Source organism: Mesoplodon densirostris, chromosome 1 (genome assembly GCF_025265405.1).
Source record: "Mesoplodon densirostris isolate mMesDen1 chromosome 1, mMesDen1 primary haplotype, whole genome shotgun sequence".
Lineage (NCBI taxonomy): Eukaryota > Metazoa > Chordata > Mammalia > Artiodactyla > Ziphiidae > Mesoplodon > Mesoplodon densirostris.
The window spans coordinates 58,842,074-58,865,124 of record NC_082661.1 but is presented as its reverse complement, the minus strand read 5'-3'; the positions used below and the strand labels follow the sequence as shown (position 1 = coordinate 58,865,124).

Sequence of the window (23,051 nt, the reverse complement as noted above, 5' to 3'; positions counted from 1 at the left end):
GCACTGTGCTGTCAGTCTGCCAAATGGGAAGTGCCTCACAAATGCACAGAGGTTCCCCTGGGTATTTAGGTAAACACGAGTACATTAATAGAGTTAGTTTTGCGGAATATAATATATGGATTCTTTTTAGAAGCAGAGAACTGCATTGCATGCAGACCTAAACAAACAAAACAAGCAAAGTTTGGGGAAGAAAAACAAACAAACAAACTTGCTTTGAACAGCAGGAGACGACGTTTTGGCAGCTGAGCAGGGCAAGAGCTTCATGAGCCGCTCTTTAATGCTGCGCTTGGTGCTGTTCTGAGTGTAGAGGAAACCTAGAAGATACGGGATGGGTTCTGTTAATGCAGAGAGAAACTCAGGCATGCTGCAGGGTGTGTCAGCAGACGCCGGGCAGGCAGGATCTGGGAGCAGCCATCCGCTCAGGCAGAGGGTTGGGATCCCAGAAGGAAAAAATTAAATCCTTGTTTTCCCTTTGCTTTTCTCACTTTTTAGGTTTTCTTTATGTTGCATTAGATCACGATTACCCCATGAAAAAAGAATCATGCAAATATATCTTCTGAGTGGCAAAAATAAAATTTGCTGGCTTTTTTTGGTCTTAAATTGGGAATAGAACAAATATCACTAAAAGAGTTAACTGGATTGAAATTTCAATATTGAAACCAGTATTAAGGGCCCACGTGACAATTTGGTGCATGCATTGCTCCCCATCTTTGATTCCAGAGGAGTGGGTGTTCTGCATAAATCATTCACATCACAATCATCTGTTAGTACTTTTGCCTTCCCTGAAAGTGAGAAAATAGATGTCCTTCATACACAGCTTCATTAGCATAAGCTGATGTGCCCAGAGATGGGACATCCTTCATATATTCACATGTGGGCATTAATGGATGGGGCTCATTCAAACAGAGTGATTCCAAAAGAAACAAGGTGTGTTCACAAAACATTAACCCAGGAGTAGATGGAGCAGTATTTGTGACTTCAGATAGTTGGAGACGACTCAAGAAAAATCAGTAGTGAGCCAGTGGGCAAGCTAGCAAGCGCCTGAAAAACTATTGGTGTCAGGAGTCACACTTGTTCAGCTCAGCACCAACTTGCCCACTCTGAGTGACCAGAAGCCTGAATTTGCATGTTGCTATATATATCGCCTCCCTAAGTATAAAGCAACAGCAAAAGGACCAATTTAAATCAAGGTTAGACCATCTTTGTAATATGAACATGGCAAATGTATCTCTTGTTGCTTTTCTACTTTATAATTCCCATCTTGGAATTATAAAGAGTCCTGACTGTAAGGCTACTGATCTATTTCCCTTTGGAGCTGTTCATCCTGCCAGTGGTGTCCACTGGCTAAAAAACCTGATAGATCTCTTGTGTTGGGCTGACAGCAAACTAGTAGCTACGAAAATCACATCAGATCATTTACATACTTAAAAGCCCCCTAAAACCTTCATGAAAAAAATCCACACTTTCTACCACGGACCCCAATCCCTGCATGATCTGGCCCTGTCTCATTCTGACAGCATTGTCCACCACCCTCCCTGTCTTAGACCATCAGCCATTGGCCATGCCACCCTTCTCGCCTTTGTTGAAACTCACACAACAGGTCCCTCCTCTCCCCTTGACACATATGGTGTGAAATATCTTGCTTACTTGATATGCCAAGTGCTGGTTGAGAGTCTGGCACATAAGAAGAGATCAATAAATGTCTGACAAATGAGTGAATAGATTCACTTTCAATACCAAAAGAAGACCTGATCTCATTACCTAGATTAGTATCTAAGGGAGCTTTTAAACTTGTGAAATAAGTCTGATTTACATAAAACAGAGTCTAGTTGGCTTCTTCGTATATTTCTAAAGAGACACGTCCATCTAAGTGTCTTCTCCTTTGTAAATGTGTCTGGAGCATGATGATTTTGCTTTAGTTTCTCAAGCAGGACATTCTGCTTCTTCCATTCATGTTCTTTCAAACCTCTGTGCCACTGTATGCACAGTCTGGTGGGTCCTTCACCAATTATCAACTTCTACCTGCTCGTGCAGCCTTCAAAACTCCGTTCAAACACACTTGCCTTGGTAAACTTTCCCTGTCATGTTTGCAGCCTTCCCAATAGAAGAATGACCCACCTCCCTCCTCTGCTCTATCTTCTCTATTGCCCCTGTATCACACCCCATTGCTCTGGGTATCACCCCCTCTTGCTGATTGAGACCCTATCCTGACAAGGAGTTAGAGAGAGAAGGTTCTACCAGCCATCTGCAGTAGAAGAGAGACTAGTGTTACCTCTTACCCAACTTCTTTTCTTCAGATTTGATATCTTGTTGTCTAGTCCAACTCTACAAACATGCCTGAAACTGGCATGTGTCAGACTCTCAAGAAATATTTGCTGGTTGCTTGATTTCCTCCTTTTCCCTTAAATTCTGATATCTGCCAAGCTCACTCTCTCTGTGACAGCTTCCTGGACCCTCAGGCCTGGGTGTGGGAAAGGGACCTTTCTGCTTCCCAGGTACTTAAGTATTAATGTTACATTCCCTGTCCCCATCTCCAATTTGGTAATTAATGATGTTCTTCCCTGGAGCATCTTCTGAACTGTACTTGGGGCTACAAATTTTACAGGTTGCTGTTTTCAGTCAGTAGTTAAAAGTCTTAGATTTCAGTAGTGACCTTGGGCAGATTATTAAACTTCTCAGGGTGTCTGTCTTTTCTTTATAAAACAAACGAAGACTTTATACTACAGATCTTGGTTGTCAAACACATATTTTTTAAGTCCCTTTTAGGAATATATTTAAATGTAAATTGTATACGGTGGTTTTTATTATGTTTTCTTCTCAATGAGAGCTTTAGCTAAAAAGCTAAAGAGAGCTTTAGCTCTCCCTTCCTCTCCCTCCCTATCTTTCCTTCTCTGCTATCAGATCATTCTGTTCTTTTTCCCTTATAGTGTCTGAGTGTTCCAGCATGGTAATAAAACAGCCTAGGTAGATCCCAGTGCTATGTGATTTGGGGTAAGTATTTAATCTCTCTGAATCTCAGTTTCCTCATCAATAAAATGGATTAGTAATAGTATCTACCTCATAATGGTGTTAGAATCTAATGAGATAATATATAAAGCATTTAGCACAGTGGCTGTTCCTAACGTACACTCAGTGAATGTTAGGTATCAAATTTTTTCAGTCCTTCAGTGTACCCCTCAGGTCCTTTCCACATGCTATTATCTCTCTCTGAAATTTTGTTTTACTTCATTGTGGCCTAGTTAACTTCTGCTCTGTCATACTTGAGATTTCAGTTCAATAATCACTTTCTGAGGAAAACTTTACATGGCAGACCAAACTAGGTTATGAACAGCTTTACTCTATACTCTATAATTTCCTGTGTTTCTCCTTCATAGCCTTCTCACAAATATAATTAAAACAATTGATGATACAGTTATGTATTTGACATGTCTTCCTTACTGCAATGTAAGATTGAAGATTTTTACCTCCAGCCTTTAGAGAGTAAATAAATATTATTGGAAGTATTATCTCACCATAAGCAACCATATAACTGGCAAGTTACATGCGTACCTCAGAGACATTGCAGATTCTGTTCCAGACCACTGCAATAAAGTGAATGCCACAATAAAATGAGTCACATAAATTTTTGTTTCCCAGTGCCATCATCTGACAACCCAGTGTTGCCACAAACCTTCAATTTGTAAAAAAAAAAAAAAAAAAGCAGTATCTGTGAAGTGCAATAAAATGAGGTATGCCTGTATATGAGGCAACTGTTTTTAAGCACTGAACAACAAGCAATGTAGAACAGTGGTACTGGAGAGAGAAACCCAAGAGGTGAGCTCCACAGCTCCCTCTGCCTGGGGGCATTTTCTTTCCAGAGTTCAGAGAGGTGGAGTGCATGCTCACTGTGCTGAGGTGGCAGAGACTGGAGTTTGCAGGGCAAGGTGCCGAAGAAGAGAGAACTGTTATGTGTGTCAGAGGGGAGGAGCTGTGTGAAAATTAAATGAATGTGGGTAATTGTGATGGTTAATTGTATGTGTCAACATAACTGGGCTAAAAGTTGTCCAGATAGCTGGCAAAACATTATCTCTGGGTATGTCTGTGAGGATGTTTCTAGAATAGATTAGCAATTTAATTGGTAGACTGAATAAAAAAGATCACATTCATCAGTGCTGGTGGGTATCATCCAATAGGTTGAGGGCTTGAACAGAACAAAAAAGTAGAGGAAGGCGGATTTGTTCTCTGCCTGAGTTCAGACGTCTATTTTCTCCTGCCTTCAGACATTGGTGCTCCTGGTTCTCAGGTCTTTTGACTCTGACTGGGACTTACATCATTGGCTCCCCTGGTTCTCAGGCCTTTGAGTCTGGACTGGAATTATACCATCAGCTTTCCTGGGCCTCTAGCTTGCAGATGGTAGATTGTGGGACTTCTCAGCCTTTGTAATTGAATGAGCCAATCTTTCAAAATAAGTGTCTTTCTGTTTATCTGTATATATCCTCTTGGTTCTGTTTCTCTGGAAAACACTGACTAATACAGTCATTGACCAAGGGCTGGGTGATGCATGCTCAGGGACAGACTTCATAATACTCAGCAAGCAGAAGCTGCTATAGGACTGAGAACTGAATGGAGATATCAGAAATTGTACAGTGCTGCAAGATGTTGGAGTTCTTGCCCAGGCTACCCACAATAAATAAATAAATAAATAAATAAATAAATAAATAAATAAATAAATAAATAAATAAAAAGGAAGAGAAAAAAAAGAGAGAAAGAAGGAAAGAAAGAAATTGCACTGTGCATTGAGCACCTCTGGCATGCACTGGAGAGCTCAGAAAGACTATGCTTTTGGAGAAAGTATCATTTCCCAGAGTAAGAGCCACACCCTATAACTAAGTATAGCATCAAAATTGACCTATTCTAACATATAATAGACCTGAACTTGGCAACACCAAAAGTGCTAGCAACTGTGGAAAGCCTTCCAGAGGAATACTCAACACACTTTAAAAGAAGATAACACAATCTAAACTCCCTACAATGTACTATAACTATGTCCATCATGCTACCAAGCATTAGTAGACATGTGAAGGAGTACAAAAATGTGACCCATACTCAAGATTTTTTAAAAAGCAGTCAATAGAAACTGACCCTAGGATGACATAGATGTTGGACTTTAAAGAAAAAATTAGCCATAATAAGTAAACAGGTGAAACATTTTAGCAGTGAAAATAAAATTACAAAAGGAACCAAATGGAAATTTTAGATGTGAAAAGTAAGATATCTAAAATGAAAGAGCTTTTTGAGATGGGCTTAACAGCACATTGGGAATGACTGAGAAAAGAGTTAAGAGTTTGAATGGAGATGGAAAGAGACAAATCATCCAACCTGAATAACAGAGAGGAAAAGAGATTAAAAAATAAACAGATCCTTAGTGATTTGTGAGACAATATCAAATAGTCTAACATGAATGTAATTAGAGAACCAAATGAGATAGAAGAGAAAAATTAGAAAAATAAATGGCCAAAACATTCCAAATTTGTTTATAAATATCAATGTACATATCCAAGAAACTTGAACCTCAATCAAGATAAATACAAGATGTATCACATAGACAGGTCATAGTCAAATTATTGAAAAAAATTAGAAAACTCAAAAAAAAAACAGACTAAAAAGATGTGTTATAGAGGTTAAATAATATAAGAATGGTTTTCCATCAGAAACAATAGATGACAGAAAACAATGGAATAAGTTCTGAGGGGAATAAAAAGACTTTCAACCCAGAATTCTATATTCAGTGAAAATAGTTTTTTGAGAATAAAGATGAAATAAAGATATTTTCAGATAAACTAAAGCTGAGAGAAATCATAGCTACTAGACCTGTATTACCAGCAATTATAAAGGAATTTCTTCAGGCTGAAAGGAAATTACATGATATGAAAAGTTAGATGTACAGGTAGAAATAAAGAGCACTGGAAATTGAAAATATGTGAATAAATATAAAATATTATCTCATTTTTCTCTTATTTGTTTAAAACAACTAAAAAATATTGTGGGGTTTATTTCATTTGTAGATATTACATTTCTGACAATAATAGCATAAAGTATGGGGGAAAGTAAATGAAATTTCACTGTTGTACATTTTACACAAAGTGGGACAATATTACCTGTAAGTAATCTGAATAAGTGAAGAAGACAGATTACAATTTCTAGATGCTAGGAAAACAAATGAAAATAATAAAAGGAAGTGCAGTCAAAATTCCAATTGAGGAATTAAAATGTAATATCAAAAATATTTGGTTAACCACAAAGAAGTCAGAGACAGAAGAACAGAGAAGCAGGGAGAATATATAAGACAGTAGACTTACTCTCAACCATATCATGAAACCAGAAACCCAATCTTTTTTATTCACTACTGTATCCCCATTACTTTCCACAGTTCCTAAAATATAAAGAGTGTTCAATCAATATCTAATGAAAGCATGAAATCAGACTCTATGTCTTATGACACAGTCTCAAAATGTGCAGATTGGCTACATGTCTGTAATTGGCAGATGTATTTGGAATCTGCATGGGGGTATACATCCTCACAGCATGTGAAGCGGTGTCCTTCCCACACTTCAACTGGACAGCTGTGTATGAAGGCACTCTACTAAGAATGCTATGGACTGCGTTCCCCAGCCAATAACACTGAAAGAAGGTTGATGGTGAAGGTAGGTTGACCAGCAAAATGTCTTAGTATGGAGGGCAATTTACCCCCATAGAAACCAAATACTCTTTGATAGATTAGTTGCATCACATAAATATTTATTTATTCATTTATTTTAAAAGCACTTATTATAATGCTTATATTGTAAATAGTGTTTGTTGTAGAATTCTGTGTACACAGTGGTCATATAAGAAAACGTCCCTGTTCTCTGGGGTCTAACCAACTACACTGATGGTAACATCTATTATATTACATGACTGATTTATTAGTTTCTTTTATTAAACCTGCATTATCTGAGGGACGAATTCTATTTGTTCCTTATTTCACTTATTCAAAAAACATTTATTGAATGCCTTCACTGTGCTTTGTACTATCCCAGGTGCTGGGAATACTTCAGTGAGTAAACCAGACAAAAATTCTGGCTTTAATCAGTCTTACATTAGAGTCAAGGAAGAAGAAGTAATAAACAAAAATAAATAGAAAAATATAAAATTTGTTAGATTGAAAGCAGGACTGAGGCCTACTGGGGAACAGGTTGGGAGGTGGGATGAGGAAGACTTGTAATTTTTTTTTTTTTTTTTTTTTGGCGGTATGCAGGCCTCTCACTGCTGTGGCCTCTCCCGTTGTGGAGCACAGGCTCTGGATGCGCAGGCTCAGTGGCCATGGCTCACGGGCCCAGCCGCTCCGCGGCATGTGGGATCTTCCCGGACCAGGCCATGAACCCGTGTCCCCTGCATCGACAGGTGGACTCTCAACCACTGCGCTACCAGGGAAGCCCAAGACTTGTAATTTTAAATGTGGTGGCCAGGGAGGTTTCATTGGAGTGATTTTTTAGCAAAAATACCTAATGAGCTGAGAAAGTTTCTTACCCTATTTTGATTATTAGCAACTAGCACAGTGTATTACATATATCAGGCACTAATATATATATTTATTGAGTGATTAATCTTACTCATTTATTAATTTATTCAATTAATATTTATTGACACCTACAATGGACAGATGAATACCTTAAATTAATTGGCTATATAAACTGCTGAATCCAATAATCTATAACAAATTTTTTTTTTTTTTTTTTTTTTTTTTCTTTTTGCGGTATGTGGGCCTCTCACTGTTGTGGCCTCTCCCGTTGCGGAGCACAGGCTCCGGATGCGCAGGCCCAGCGGCCATGGCTCACGGGCCCAGCTGCTCCGCGGCATATGGGATCCTCCCAGACCGGGGCACGAACCCGTATCCCCTGCATCGGCAGGCGGACTCTTAACCACTTGCGCCACCAGGGAGGCCCTATAACAAATTTATTGCCTTACAAATCAAAATTAAGTCAACTCCCTTATCCCTGCAATTAGAAGTTACTCCAGTCTCCTAGGGTCCTAGTGCTTCAGAAATCATGAAAGAAAGGAATACAAACCAAAGAATAAAAAGTAAGTGTGCAAGCAAGTAGGCCACTTTAAATCATGATGTAACTGAATGAAAGTGCATTCATTTTTACCAATGCGAAAGGTTTCATCTTACAAAGCCTGACATTATGGAGAACCAATCAGCCCATCATCACTCTGGTTGCTCTGTATTTCTGACCCTTCCACATCTCAAAGGTGTTTATGCAAGTGGTCATTCTTCACAGACTGCTTTTCCTGTTACACAAAGAAATGCCATTACATGTAAATGTCAGGCTTCAGGGATGAGTGATGGGCCATGAATTATGAACTTAATAAGTAACTATGATGGTAATAGAAGTGGTAATTTCACCATAATGAGAATTATGCTCATCTTCCTCCTTTTTCTAGGCTAGCTGATAGCAAAAATGAGTATTTCCTGTGGCTTTGCATGGGAATAAAGGCTCCTGCCCCAGAATTCACAGCCCTGTTCAAGCTTCCATCTTGTGCTTTTGAATTATGGACGATGTTTTTCTTCCTGGATCCTAAGCTTGTGGATGTCTGGTGGAGGAAAATGGCTAATAATGTTTCCACAGACATGGTGTCTTCCATGAATCAATAACTATGACAAAATCACTGGTCATTGCAGTGGCACGGTGATCCTGCCTGTATCTCCTTTGAATCGGTAACAAGCTGATTCATGAGCAGTGACATGCTGCTGGACTAGGAAGCACAATCTTCACTGGTCACAAATGGGAATTTACCACTCGCAAGTCTATTTTTTAAATGGGTTTGGGGCTCATAAACACACACACACACATACACAGAGTTCATTTTGCCTTTTCAAATTTATTCCTGAAGAAGCAGGGCCCCAGATAATTTGCAGTTTGTACTCTGGTGATGATTCTTGCTGAAAATTGCTGTCAAAATGCACCAATTGTTATCGGATCCTGCAGTCAGCCCACAATTGTAATCATTCACTTTTTTGTTGTTTTTTTGTTTTTGTTTTTGTTTTCACACACACAGACTGTATTTTACTTTTACAAGAGATAAATCAACTGACGCCAAGCATTGTAAATGGATGACCACAACAAAAGCAACAATGATTGCAATTACCAAACATGAAACACACTCATACTATGTCATAATATTGACATTCAGTCCAGGAATCCTCCACTGTAACAGCTCCTTTACTTTGCAGTGAAAGACATATGTATGAAGTGTAGCAGCAGGGTTAGTGACTGAAAATCAGGGGAAAATATCTACATTTAATTTTGTAACGATGAATTTGGAGGTATCACACTGACCTTCCTAACTGACCTGCTTTGCTTTGCCTGGTTGTGAAACAAGTTACCTTCTTTATCAGTTAATCCAGAAGAGGGAGCCAGAAAGTGCTTGAATTTGCTGGCAATAATCTATAGAATCTAAATGTAAATACAGTAAATTTGACTCAGAGCTGCCATTTGAAGGCACCTGTTTCTCATAAAACGAGTGCGGCCCTGTCAACCTCTTCGTCTCTCTCCTGTGTTTCTCCCTGCCTCTGTGTCTCCTTTAGCTTTATCTCTCACTTTCTTCAGTGTTTCTTGCTTCCTTATGTCTGTCTCCCTCTCCATCTCTGTCTCTGTGTTTCTCTGGCTCCATGTCTGTGTTTGTTCTTCTATGTGTCTCTTTGTATTTCTCCTTTCTGTATCTCTGCTCTATCTCTGTCTGTCTCTCTGCCTCTGACTCAGTCTCTCTCTCAAACAAGACAGGGTCCCATTTGATCTTCTTTACCTCTGTGTTGAGTGCATCATGAAACATTTAGAGAGAGTTTTAGTCAGCTGAGTATAGGATAATCATTGTAAGTTATTGCTAGGCGAATGTCAGTAAACAACTAGATTGTCAAAAGCTCTAACGCTTTCCAAACCAGTACTGAGTGCTTGTGTTTGTCCACGTTTCTGCCCTGCTCTATTGACAATACTAGCCACAGGATGTTAGCAGAAAACAACAACATGGTAAAGGCATCCACTTTCTTTGGGATCCTGTAACGTTCATCATTGAAGCCCAATTGCCCTTTGTTCCTCTGCATAGATTGCCAAAACTGCTTATGTGGTGAGATCTTTCGTGTGGGAGTTGGGAAGTTATCTGGAGTTCCCTATAAGTAAGGTGACAAGACCTCCTGGTTTGCCCAGGACAGTGACAGTTTATGCGTTGTCCTAACATCCCATTTGCTAGCAGCCCCTTTTTGTGTTCAGAAATGTTCTGGTTTAGATGACAAATGATCTGGTCATGCTGGATTAGCAACTGGTAAGGTCCATTCCCACAGAGTAATGTGCAGTCATTGAGGTCATTCCACTGTCGTTGATGTAAATTGTGCAAATTTGTTTTAAAAAATGGTATTTAAAAATAGCTGTAATTAGTAGGAGAGATGAGACAGGGAGCTAAAATATAAATATTTGCATACGATAGAATATTATTCAGCTTAAAAAAAAGAAGGGGATCTTGCCATGTGTGACAACATGGATGAACCTTGAGGGCATTAGGCAAAGTGAAATAAGCCAGTCACAGAAGGACATGATTCCACTGAGAGGAGGCATCAAGAATAGTCAAGTTCATAGAAGCAGAGAGTAGATTGTTGGTTGCTACGGGCTGGGGGATGGGGATGGGGAGATGATGTTCAACTGGTATGAACTTCCACTTAACACAAGTTGAAGTAGGTCTGGAGATCTGCTGTGCCACATAGCGCTCTGCAGTGCACTTAAAAATTTAAGGGGCGGGGCTTCCGTGGTGGCGCAGTGGTTGAGAGTCCGCCTGCAGATGCAGGGGACACGGGTTCGCGCTCCGGTCTGGGAGGATCCCACATGCCGCGGAGTGGCTGGGCCCGTGAGCCATGGCCACTGAGCCTGCGCGTCCAGAGCCTGTGCTCCATAGAGGGAGAGGCCACAACAGTGAGAGGCCCGCGTACCGCAGCAAAAAAAAAAAAAAAAAAAAAAAAAAAAATTAAGGGGCTAGGTCTCATCTTGTGTGATAAAACAACATAAAAAATGTACCAACATAAAAAAAAATGTAACATAAGAAATGTAAGTAATTTGGGCAACATTTGTAGCAGAAAGACTTGCAGCTTTGGAGTCAGAAAGAACTGGTTTGAATAAGTTCTGCCACTTTTTGTTCGTAAGACTTTGGGAAAGTAACTTAAACTCACTGAGCCTCTTTGATCTCACCTGTATCATGGGAATGATAGTAATGTCAGCCTTTGCTATGTCCTGGGGCATTAGGAGGTTGAAATGAGGTTACATATACATAGCTCCTGGCTTGATAATGTTCTCCTTCTGAAATGTGTTTAATGCTCAGCACCCAACTCAAGAAGGAATATTTCAAAAAGGATAGCAGTTCCTTTTTTTGATATAACAGCAATTAAAGCATCCTCCAAATCTCTATCTTGAGTGTTGCCCCTTTAATAATAATTGTATTATAAATATGAATTAAACCTAAATCCAACTGCACTATTTCTTTTCTTCAAGCTAACACAAATAACCCATTTAAAATAGATAGCTAGTGGAAAGCAGCCGCATAGCACAGGGAGATCAGCTCGTTTCTTGGTGACCACCTAGAGGGGTGGGATAGGGAGGGTGGGAGGGAGACGCAAGAGGGAGGATATATGTATATGTATAGCTGATTCACTTTGTTATACAGCAGAAACTAACACACCATTGTAAAACAATTATACTCCAATAAAGATGTCAAAAAAAATTTTTTTTAATATATATATTTTTAAGTGTTTGAATGATTAGCATTGTATAACTTCAAATTTTCCTTTGGAAAATTTGTATCATTGAGTGAAGTTGAGTCTTCTGATGACAAGAAACCACAAATGAAATTTATAAATTGAGTTATAATAAGATTTGAGATTATAAAGTTTATTTTCTTGTCAGAGTGTTTATTATATAATGAATTTTTCTGCCCCTCCACTACCCCAGTCACATTAATTTTAGTATAGCCTAAGCTACCTGTTCATTTTATGATTGGCCAGTTACCAGACTACAGCCCTTTAACAACATGCTTGAGAGGATTTTTTTTCAAAAAAAAATTAAAAACTGCTTCCTTTTCTTCACTCTACTCAGCTCCTTTTAGTATAAAATCCTATAGAGTCTCATAGTGTGTTATAAGAACTTTGGCTTTTACTTAGCGTGAAATAAGCAAAAGGGAAAGATTTTGAGCAAAATCTATAGTGAGGTAATCTAACTTAAGTTTCATTCTAGAAATATTCAGTGTTCACCTACTAAGCAGTGTCAAAAACAAACCTAGTTTCTGCTCTCATAAAACTTACAATCCAATGAGGAACGTAAATATGAAGAATTAAACAATTAAAACAGAAAAGTCCTTTAGATCTCACTTGAACATGATCTTGCCCTAAGGAAAGGTGGAGATAAATAAAGCCTACAACTGAGGCCTCTAACAACAGTAACAAGAACTTTCTACATGCCAAGTATTATGTAAGGATTGTATCATTTAATCTTTACAAGAACTCCATGTGGCAGATAATATTATGATAGACAAATCACAGGTAAGGCCATTAAGCATAGGGAGATGCATGTAGCTTGTAAGTGGCAGGACCAGGATGTAAGCACATGTCCATCTGTCTACATCCTGGGTCTGACATTCTGACTTCCCTACTGCACTCGTAATGGCTCCAGTAAATAACTAGACTACTTCACTTACTGAGTGTGTCTAACTGTGTAACCTTCAGTTACAGGACATTTGTTTCACTTTGCAGAGCGATTTTTATTTCCTTCCCTGCCCCCTCAGTTAGGTTTCTTAAAACTCATCCTGTCTTGAATATAGAACTGAAAACTTGGTGACCTGCGTTCCTTCACCAGAAATGCTGCCTCTAATTCCATTTTCTGCAGGACATCCATCAAATTCCTGGTGGTATTAAAAAATAATAAGGCAGTTGAAGAGAAGTTTGCACTAGGAAATCCAATTTCTTCATCTGAAAAATAGGGGTAATAATACTTGACACTTACTAATCGCAAGGAAGTTAGGAGATGAATGAGGTAATTGTTTCTGCAAAATCTCATGAATGTAGAAAAAATAACATATAATCCATTATAACTTCCAATGTGAAACACTACTTTCCTATCCCTTTGGGTCACTGTATTCAATCTTGATCTTTCAACAATGTGTTTATTCTATAAAACTATTTGTTCATTAATCTAATGAATAGTATTTACTTAGTATATTATAAGGCAGACCCTGTGCTAGGTGCTTGGGATAAAAATCAAATAAAATATGGAACGAAACTAATGTTTACAATTTTGTGAATACCAATTACCTGGTCTTTACTGCTCATGAGAATCAAGAGGGTGGCTTAGAAAAATCAGCCCTGCCTAATCACTCCAGACTAACTGAATCAGGTAACTCAAATGTGAAGCCAAATTTGAGAACCATTGTTCTGTTCTGGACTGATCCCATACCAGACAGATTTTCCAAAGAACTGTAGTTGTACAGTTCTGATATTGAAAACTAGTTGCTTCTACATGGACATTGTCCTGGGTTGAGAATGATCTCTCAGAAATTCATGTTCACACTGAATCTCACAATGTGACCTCATTTGGAAAGAGTTTCTCAGGTGTAATTAGTTAATGAGGTCATACTGAATTAGGGTGGGCCCTAAATTGAATGACTTGTGTCCTTATAAGAGAAAGGACACCTCTCCCCAACCCCTACCCCCCCACGCACAGGGAAGAAGGCCATGCAAAGATGGGGGCAGAGACTTGAGTGAGGCAGCTATAAGCCAAGGAAGGCCAGTGATTGCTGTCAACCACCAGAAACTAAGAAACAGGCATGAAATAGATTCTCCTTCAGAGTCTCCAGAAGAAACCACTTATGCTGACACCTTAATTTCAGAATTCTGATCTCCTAAACTCTGAGGGAATAAATTCTTGTTGTTTTAAGCTATCTACTTTGTGGTAATTTATTACAGATGCTCTAGGAAACTAATACAGGCATCAATTAACAGATTTTTAAGAAGGCCAGAAAAAATTGAATTACGCCATAGCCACATATTCATTCTCGACTTTATATATGGAGTCCCTCAAAATATAAGACATGGTGCTATACTTGTGATATCTTCTTAATAGTACTGTTAAGTTTTGCAAATTGCTACTAAGCATATTCATTCTAGGTAAATTAATCCACTTCACACTACAACTGACTGGATTTCTAACTGTGTGGCAATGCCATGTTCTTCATTTTGCAGTTATTACCTGCCTGTCTTCACTGGATAGCAAATTCCTTGAGGGCAGGAAATTTCTGTATTTTTATTGCTTTACACCCAGAGCCTTAGTGTCTGGCACATAGTAGCTTCTCAATGAAATGTATGTTGAATAATAAATGTAAAATGTATCAAGTGGTTGATGTTCACTTATCTTTCTATAAAAGACTGCTATCTCAATACAACTACCAATTATTTTGCACCTGCTACATGCAAGACAGGGTACTAGGCATCTTACATATGTCATCGCTCACCCTTACAACAACTTTGCAAGCTGGGTATGATCCCTATTTTATACTCAATAACCTAAATATCTCAGAGATTTTAAGCCACTTCTCCTATATCCCTCAACAAATAGCTAAGGATTTAAACTCCAGTTTGCATCTCTTAATGCAAAAAAGATGTTTGCACATTCTCAGAGGTTAGGAAAAAACACAAATGCAGATTTCTTTTCTTTTCTTTTTTTTTTTTTTTTTTTTAAGAAGTGGCCACCCAGAGTCCATCCTTTATTGCTCAGGCTGTAAATCTACTGAATACTTGCTAGGCACAATATTGTACATGTTGAGGTACAAGTGATAGCCACAAAACTTATCAATATGGGTCCAGAATAAGTTATATTCAATTAAACAGTATAGTTGGAAAGATCCCTAATACTTCGATCCTAAATTCTCTATCCACACTGCAGAAAAATCAAGGACAACAAATCAATGTCCCTAAGACGGATATGAGTAGCTCCTCCTGCTAATTTGATTTTTAGTAACTAATGCTTTATGCTGACACACATTGTGAAATACTGTCCTTGAAGACAGACAGATCTGTCTGCCTCTAGACACTTTTATTTATTAGAAATTGAGTCAGGAAAATCTGATGTTAAAACTTATCACAGCAGCTAAGGGGCTATGTCCTGCTGAAGAAAATTAATTTCATGTCAATTTGGTAGATGTTGTCTGATACCTTCCATAAGTAACTAACTTGACCACATCAAAATATTGCCTAAGAGAATTCTCTGAGTTGCATAAAGGGAGGTCATATTTTAAATGTAAATTCAAAATAGTACCATATACGTAATAAAGTCTCACACTATGTGCCAATTTGAAAGTAATGCAATACTCAAATTTGTGTTACATTTGTCAAGAATTTCATAACTTCAAAGCTGGGAGATTGAATGAATGGTGAGCTATGTAGGATATTGCTTTAAGGCAATATCCCTTAAAGCTTGTAACAGAAACTCTGGCCATCCTCTTCAGCCTTATGGAAACATCCAATTAAGACCTTAAATCCCTTGAGGAATAAATAAAACATAAGGGATTTTAGATCATAGAGGGATAAATAAATAAAACATAAGGGATTTTAAATTATAGAGGGATAAAACATAATCCTTCTATAATTCACACTAACCAGGCCTCACCCCAAATACAGTGGACTGAAATTTTAATTCTGAAAATCCTAGCATAACTCATTTCAAATCCACAAATGTCTGCTGATGCTTAAGTCTCATTTAATGCCCCTTGCTGCCTTCTCTTTCCAGGGATCTTAGAGTTTTATTGGAGAGAGGGTTAACTTTTAAGAGATAAAAGTGAAATGATTTAGAAAAAAATCACTTCACTCCATAGGCTAATTCTGTGCCTTCCTCTATCATTCAGAACTCCTTAGACTGTATTGAAGCAATTACATTCCAGATCTCCATGAGATGAAATAGAGGGCTGTTTAGGAAACCCCAAACCATGATATTTCAGAAATCTGCTATGACTAAATATTATAAAAGGCACATTATAAATACTGTCTCATACAAACTTCATAAGAATCATTTATTAAGGAACAAACTGAGCTCAGTAATATTTTAGCTTGTCCAAGATCAGAAGTCTCAAAACTAATGGAATGTGTCTAAGAACCTGGTCTGTCTGAATACCAAGGCCGCATATACACTATTTATGTTTCATTCATCTCTGTCTCCCCAGCATCATGCACGATGTCTAGGATTGGCTGTTCAATGCATATTTGTTAAATGAATGAATCAACGTTGGTTGAATTCCAAAGGAGAAAGGAAGGCTCCTTGTTAATGAATAAATCATGACTTCTTCAAGGTTTCCAAAAACAATCAGCATTTCATTGGGACAATCTGAAATGCTAGATCCTGGCAAACCTATCTGTCAGTTGGAGACAAGGGCATTCAGCAAATTGAGCCTTGAAAACTTGCAGAGCCTGCCCTTACTCGCTGGCCTTCAATGTTAGGCTGCTGGTTACTGGGAGCTGGGGGTGGAAGGGGAGATGGTAATAGTAGGGAACCCAGCATTGTCAACAAACTCTAATAGTGTGAGATAACAGTGCTGTTAAAATACCCTCAGATCATAAAAAGGAACAGATTAGAGTTATGAAATTGAGATAAGATATCCTTACAGAGAGAAAGCAATATTGTGCTCTCAGGCTAAAATTTCATAGAAAGCTTGTGCAAATGGCTTTCTGGGTAAGGAAAATTATGGATCCTATCTTATTCTCTGGATGAGTAAATCCACTGAATTCAACCTGACCTTAGGATCACATGCACATAGAGCCAAGCAGGACAATTGGTCTGATAAATAGTTTTATAACCAAGATAGATCTGAGGCTCATGTAGGCTTCTGGGGACACTGAACTGAACAAGTCTGAACTTCATTTTAATGATGATAGTAACACATGCCTTTTTTTTTGAGCACTTTACAAAACACTATCCAATATGATCATCAAAACAGTCCTCATAAAATAAGCTACAAGGATATATTGCAGCACAGGGAATACAGATAGTACTTTATAATAAGTGTAAATGGAGTATAACCTTTAAAAAGTGTGAATCACTATGTTGCACACCTGAAACTTATATAATATTGTACAACAACTATACCTCAATTTAAGAAAAAAGCTTAAAACAAACAAAAGTAAAACAAACAACCAGTCCTGAGATATGCATGTTTGGTATTACAGTCCACATTTTGCAAATGAGAAAATTAAGAAGCTTAGGAAACATACAGCTCAGTTGCTGTCTAGCTGAGACTCTATTCCAAGACCTCTCACACTGGTTATTCTTTTCCTTTCTGTTGTTGCTACTTAAAATGGTACTCAAACCATCAGCCGCATCTGGGAGCTTGTTAGAAATGCAGACTCTTTGGAACCACCCCTGAACTACTGAATCATAATTTGCATTTTAATAAGATGTTCAGGTGATTTGTATGCACATTAAATTGTGAAAAGCACAGTATACATCATGTCACATTAGTCATCTAGAATGCCTCTGCTTTGAAAATCTCATCTCAACTTGATATAAATGAGAGGTAAGGGAAGGGCACTGTCATTAAGAATAAGCTGTCAATCTATGAATCTTCTCAAAACATGACCAGGTTTAGATACTGATGGCATCAAGGCTGTCAGTACAGTGTAGGTTAAGATTATAGACTGTGAATCCTGTTTTGCCATTTCCTGTGTGGCTTTGGGAACACTCCCTAACTCTTGAAGCTTCAGTTTCTCATCCGGAAATGAGGATAATAAGCATACCAACCTCATGAGGTTGTTGTGAAGAGCAAAGGAGATGAGTACTCAGAGCTGGTGCATAGTGAGCACACAGCAGTGCTCATTATTTTAAGCGTGATTCGCAACAGAGATTCACTCTGGCTGCCCATATTACCAAAAAAACCTTTTAAAGTGGTTCTCTTGGTTCTTCATCAAGTTAACCCTTTGAACTCTACCACAGAGACTCACTTCATATTAACTCTGCCCTATGGAATTCCACCCAGTGGCACAAGGTCATTGTGAGTTTCAATAAACTATCCCAGAAGGAATCTTTGACACATTTTTTAGACTTCTCCCCTCAGGGATTATTCAGCAGTGAGTTATTAAAATATATAACCGGGCTTCCCTGGTGGCGCAGTGGTTGAGAATCTGCCTGCTAATGCAGGGGACACGGGTTCGAGCCCCAGTCTGGGAGGATCCCACATGCCACGGAGCAACTAGGCCCACGAGCCACAACTACTGAGCCTGCGCGTCTGGAGCCTGTGCTCCGCAACAAGAGAGGCCGCGATAGTGAGAGGCCCATGCACCGCGATGAAGAGTGGCCCCCACTTGCCACAACTAGAGAAAGCCCTCACACAGAAACGAAGACCCAACACGGCAAAAATAAACTCCAATCCCCAATATCTTCTTTAAAAAAAAATAAATAATAAAAAAAATAAAATATATAACCATCAAGGACCTACTGCATAGCACAGGGAAATATACTCAATACCTTGTAATAACCTGTAATGGAAGAGAATGTAAAAAAAGAATATATATATATTTATATATATGTATAATTGAATCACTTTGCTGTACATCTGAAACTAATACAACATTGTAAATCAACTATATTTCAATAAAAATTAAAAAAATAAATAAAGAAGTGATTTGTTATTAGTTAATGTTGTACTATTGTTTCTCATATGGGAAGAATTTTCTAGCTTTAATATGTGTGGTGTACAATTTAAAATTAGGTTTCATAAACCACTAGGGTAAAAGTATATGAGACTAATACCACTACTCTATTCCTGAATGCAGAATAATTGGTCTTTACAGAGCTAGCAAGTCCATAAAAGGCAGGTTGAAAGCAAGGATCCAAAAACACTGCAAACTGTAAGAGACATACAATGAATTTAACAATGCAAAATGAAATGAATGGTATATTTTCATTCTTCTTGCTTTTCCTACTGAAGAACAATCCTATATCTTTCTGTTGATCTTTATTTTGCTCCATTACTTAATTTGACACTTCCATCTCCTCACAGATTTCCACTGGGCAAATATTAACAGAGGAGATGAGTGCCACAGCTGGGATTAAAGCTGGTCTTCCTCATCTGCCAGGATCATTCAATCCACCTCTATTCCTCCTGTTATAGGACTCCGAGTTTGATTAGCCAAAGGAAAGAAACAATTTTTTCTTCAATGTAGACTTAAAGATATAAATAAAAAATCATAGGCCACGGAATTTACTAACTCTCCAAAGATAAAATTTGCTTAGTTTTCAAATGGAAAATAATTATTTTTCTTTAAAATATGAAGTAAAACCACATCAATCTATAAACACATTGCCATATTTCAAAGGAGCTGAGGATCATCTTCCAATTATTATAAATTAGTTGATGCCTAGTTTCATCCATGTGATTTTTCATGTGTGGCTTCTTTCTGAGCTAAATGTGAAATATCTGCCTCTATTTTTCATCTACTTATTAAAATTCATTTCTCTCTTCAGCCTCGTTGAAACTTTTCTTTTGAATTTGTCTTTTGGTTATTTTTTACTGATGACTGCCTATATTTTATCATTTCATATTGTATTTTATTTTACCTTTTGTTGTTTTATATGGGTCTATTTCTTTTGTCCAGTTTCTCATAATTTTTCAACATATTTCATTCTATATCAAAAGTTTTGAATCATTATTTTATTACTTCTCCAGTTTTTATAGCTTATAATCATCAATATTTATTTTTTCCACCTTATATTCATTCTTCTTGTTAAGGCCATACATTTAGCCACTTAAATTGCTCTCATTTTTATTTAGTTGTGCCTAGTTTCTAGCTTTAAATCAATTTTCATCACCTTAGAAAACTTTAAGCTAATTTTGTGTTGCCCAGTTTTGTATTGACTTTTAACTCTTAATTTACAACAGTAGGCCAAGAAAGTGGTGATAAAAGTGGCATCTGGGCTGAGCCCCAGGACTCATAGAGGTTGCAGAGAGCCAAAGCCAAGTGCAGGTCGGGGGTCTGGTCTGGATCCCCAGGTTACTTTCTGTTTCATTTTGAAATGTGCCCTGTTTCGGAAACTGGTGCCTTCCAATGTCAAGGAAAATGCAGGACTCCTTGGATACGCCAGCAAGGCTTTAAAGAACTGGGGCTTTGTACAGGGAAAGTGCCCTCAAGAGCTGTGAACTCCATCAAAAACGCTTCTGTCCACAGAGCTCAAAGGTTGGAGGTTGCAAGAACAGAAAGCTTGAATCTCTGTAGCCATGTGGCTGACAGGGTCTTGGTGCTCTGGCTGGGTGTCAGGCCTGAGCCTCTGAGGTGGGAGAGCTGAGTTCAGGACATCAGTCCACCAGAGACCTCCAGGCTCCACATAATATCAAACGGTGAAAATTCTCCCAGAGATCTCCATCTCAATGCTAAGACCCAGCTCCACTGAAAGACCAGCAAGCTCCAGTGCTGGACAACCCCAGCCAAACAACTAGCAAGACAGGAACACAACCCCACCCATTATCAGAGAGGCTGTCTGAAATCATAAGTTCACAGACAACCCAAAACACACCACCAGAAGTGGTCCGGCCTACCAGAAAGACAAGATCCAACCTCATCCACCAGAACACAGGCACCAGCCCCCTCCACCATGAAGCCTATACAACCCACTTAACCAACCTTACCCACTGGGGGCAGACACCAAAACCAATGGGAACTACAAACCTGCAGCCTGGAAAAAGGAGACTGCAAAACAGTAAGTTAAGCAAAATGAGAAGACAGAGAAATACGCAGCAGATGAAGGAGCGAGGTAAAAACCCACCAGACAAAACAAATGAAGAGGAAATAGGCAGTCTACCAGAAAAACAATTCAGAGTAATGATAGTAAAGATGATCCAAAATCTTGGAAAGAAAATGGAGAAAATACAAGAAACGTTTAGCAAGGACTTAGAAGAACTAAAGAGCAAACAATAATGAAAAACACAATAAATGAAATTTAAAATTCTCTACAAGGAATCAATAGCAGAATAAATGAGGCAGAAGAATGCATAAGTGACCTGGAAGATAAAATAGTGGAAATAACTACTTCAGAGCAGAATAAAGAAAAAAGAATGAAAAGAATTGAGGACAGGTTCAGAGACCTCTGGGACAACATTAAACACACCAACAATCTAATTATAGGGGTCCCAGAAGAAGAAGAGAAAAAGAAAGGGACTGAGAAAATGTTTGAAGAGATTATAGTTGAAATAATATGGGAAAGGAAATAGTCAATCAAGTCTGGGAAGCACAGAGAGTCCCATACAGGAAAAATCCAAGGAGAAACAGGCCAAGACACATATTAATCAAATTATCAAAAATTAAAAACAAAGAAAAAATATTAAAAGCAGCAAGGGAAAAGCAACAAATAATATACAAGGGAATCCCCATAAGGTTAACAGCTGACCTTTCAGCAGAAATTCTGCAAGCCAGAAAGGAGTGGCAGGAGATATTTAAAGTGATGAAAGGCAAAAAAATTACAACCAAGATTACTCTACCCAGCAAGGATCTCATTCAGATTCGATGGAGAAATTAAAACCTTTATAGACAAGCAAAAGCTATGAGAATTCAGCACCACCAAACCAGCTCTACAACAAATGTTAAAGGAACTACTCTAGGCAGCAAACACAAGAGAAGGAAAAGACCTACAATAACAAACCCAAAACAATTAAGAAAATGGTAATAGGAACATATGTATCGATAACTACCTTAAATGTAAATGGATTAAATGCTCCAACCAAAAGACATATACTGGAGGAATGGATACAAAAACAAGACCCATATATATACTGTCTACAAGAGACCTACTTCACACCTAGGGACACATACAGTCTGAAAGTTAGGGGATGGAAAAAATATTCCATGTAAATGGATATCAAAAGAAAGCTGGAGGAGCAATTCTCATATCAGACAAAATAAACCTTAAAATAAAGACTATTACAAAAGACAAAGAAGGACACTACATAATGATCACAGGATCAATCCAAGAAGCAGATATGAAAATTGTAAATATTTATGCACCCAACCTAGGAGCACCTCAATACATAAGGCAAATGCTAACAGCTATAAAAGGGGAAATCAATAGTAATAAAATCATAGTAGGGGACATTAACACCCACTTTCACCAATGGACAGATCATCCAAAATGAAACTGAATAAAGAAAAACAAGCTTTAAATGACACATTAAACAAGATGGACTTAACTGATATTTATAGGACATTCCATACAAAAACAACAGTATACAACTTCTTCTCAAGTGTTCATGGAACTTTCTCCAGGATAAATCATATTTTTGGTCACAAATGAAGCCCTGGTAAATTTAAGAAAATTGAAATTGTATCAAGTATCTTTTCCTACCACAATGTTATGAGACTACATATCAATTACAGGAAAAAATCTGTAAAAAATACAAACACATGGAAGCTAAACAATACACTACTAGGTAACCAAGAGATCACTGAAGAAATCAAAGAAGAAAAAAAAATGTCTAGAAACAAGTGACAATGAAAACATGACAACCCAAAACCAGTGGGATGCAGAAAAAGCAGTTCTAAGAAGGAAGTTTATAGCAATACAATCCTACGTCAAGAAAAAAGAAACACCTCAAATAAACAACCTAACCTTACACCTAAAGCAATTAGAGAAAGAAGAAGAAAAAAAACCCCAAAGTTAGCAGAAGGAAAGAAATCATAAAAATCAGATCAGAAGTAAATGAAAAAGAAATGAAGGAAACAATAGCAAACATCAGTAAAACTAAAAGCTGGTTCTTTGAGAAGATAAACAAAATTGATAAACCATCAGCCAGACTCATCAAGAATAAAAGGGAGAAGACTCAAATCAACAGAATTAGAAATGCAAAAGGAGAGATAACAACTGACACTTCAGAAATACAAAGGATCATGAGAGATTACAACAAGCAACAATGTGCCAATAAAAGGGACAACCTGGAAGAAATGGAAAAATCTTTAGAAAAGCACAAGTTTC

At 37.9% G+C, this 23,051-nt stretch overlaps 1 protein-coding gene across 3 annotated transcripts in view; it reads right to left on the bottom strand.

Moving 5' to 3' along the window:
- The window catches only part of KCNIP4 (potassium voltage-gated channel interacting protein 4), a 224,944-nt gene that overhangs the window by 124,852 nt on the left and 77,041 nt on the right, over positions 1 to 23,051 (bottom strand). The window contains exon 1 of one of the 3 annotated variants that reach the window (XM_060103686.1): positions 209 to 306. The exons of 1 other annotated variant lie outside the window; for it this stretch is intronic. In XM_060103686.1, the coding sequence (XP_059959669.1) occupies positions 209 to 264 (56 nt within the window). In that variant the 5' untranslated portion in view covers positions 265 to 306. Of the gene's footprint in view, positions 1 to 208; positions 307 to 23,051 lie in introns of those variants that run through there. One more of the 3 variants, XM_060103677.1, reaches the window with a different exon arrangement.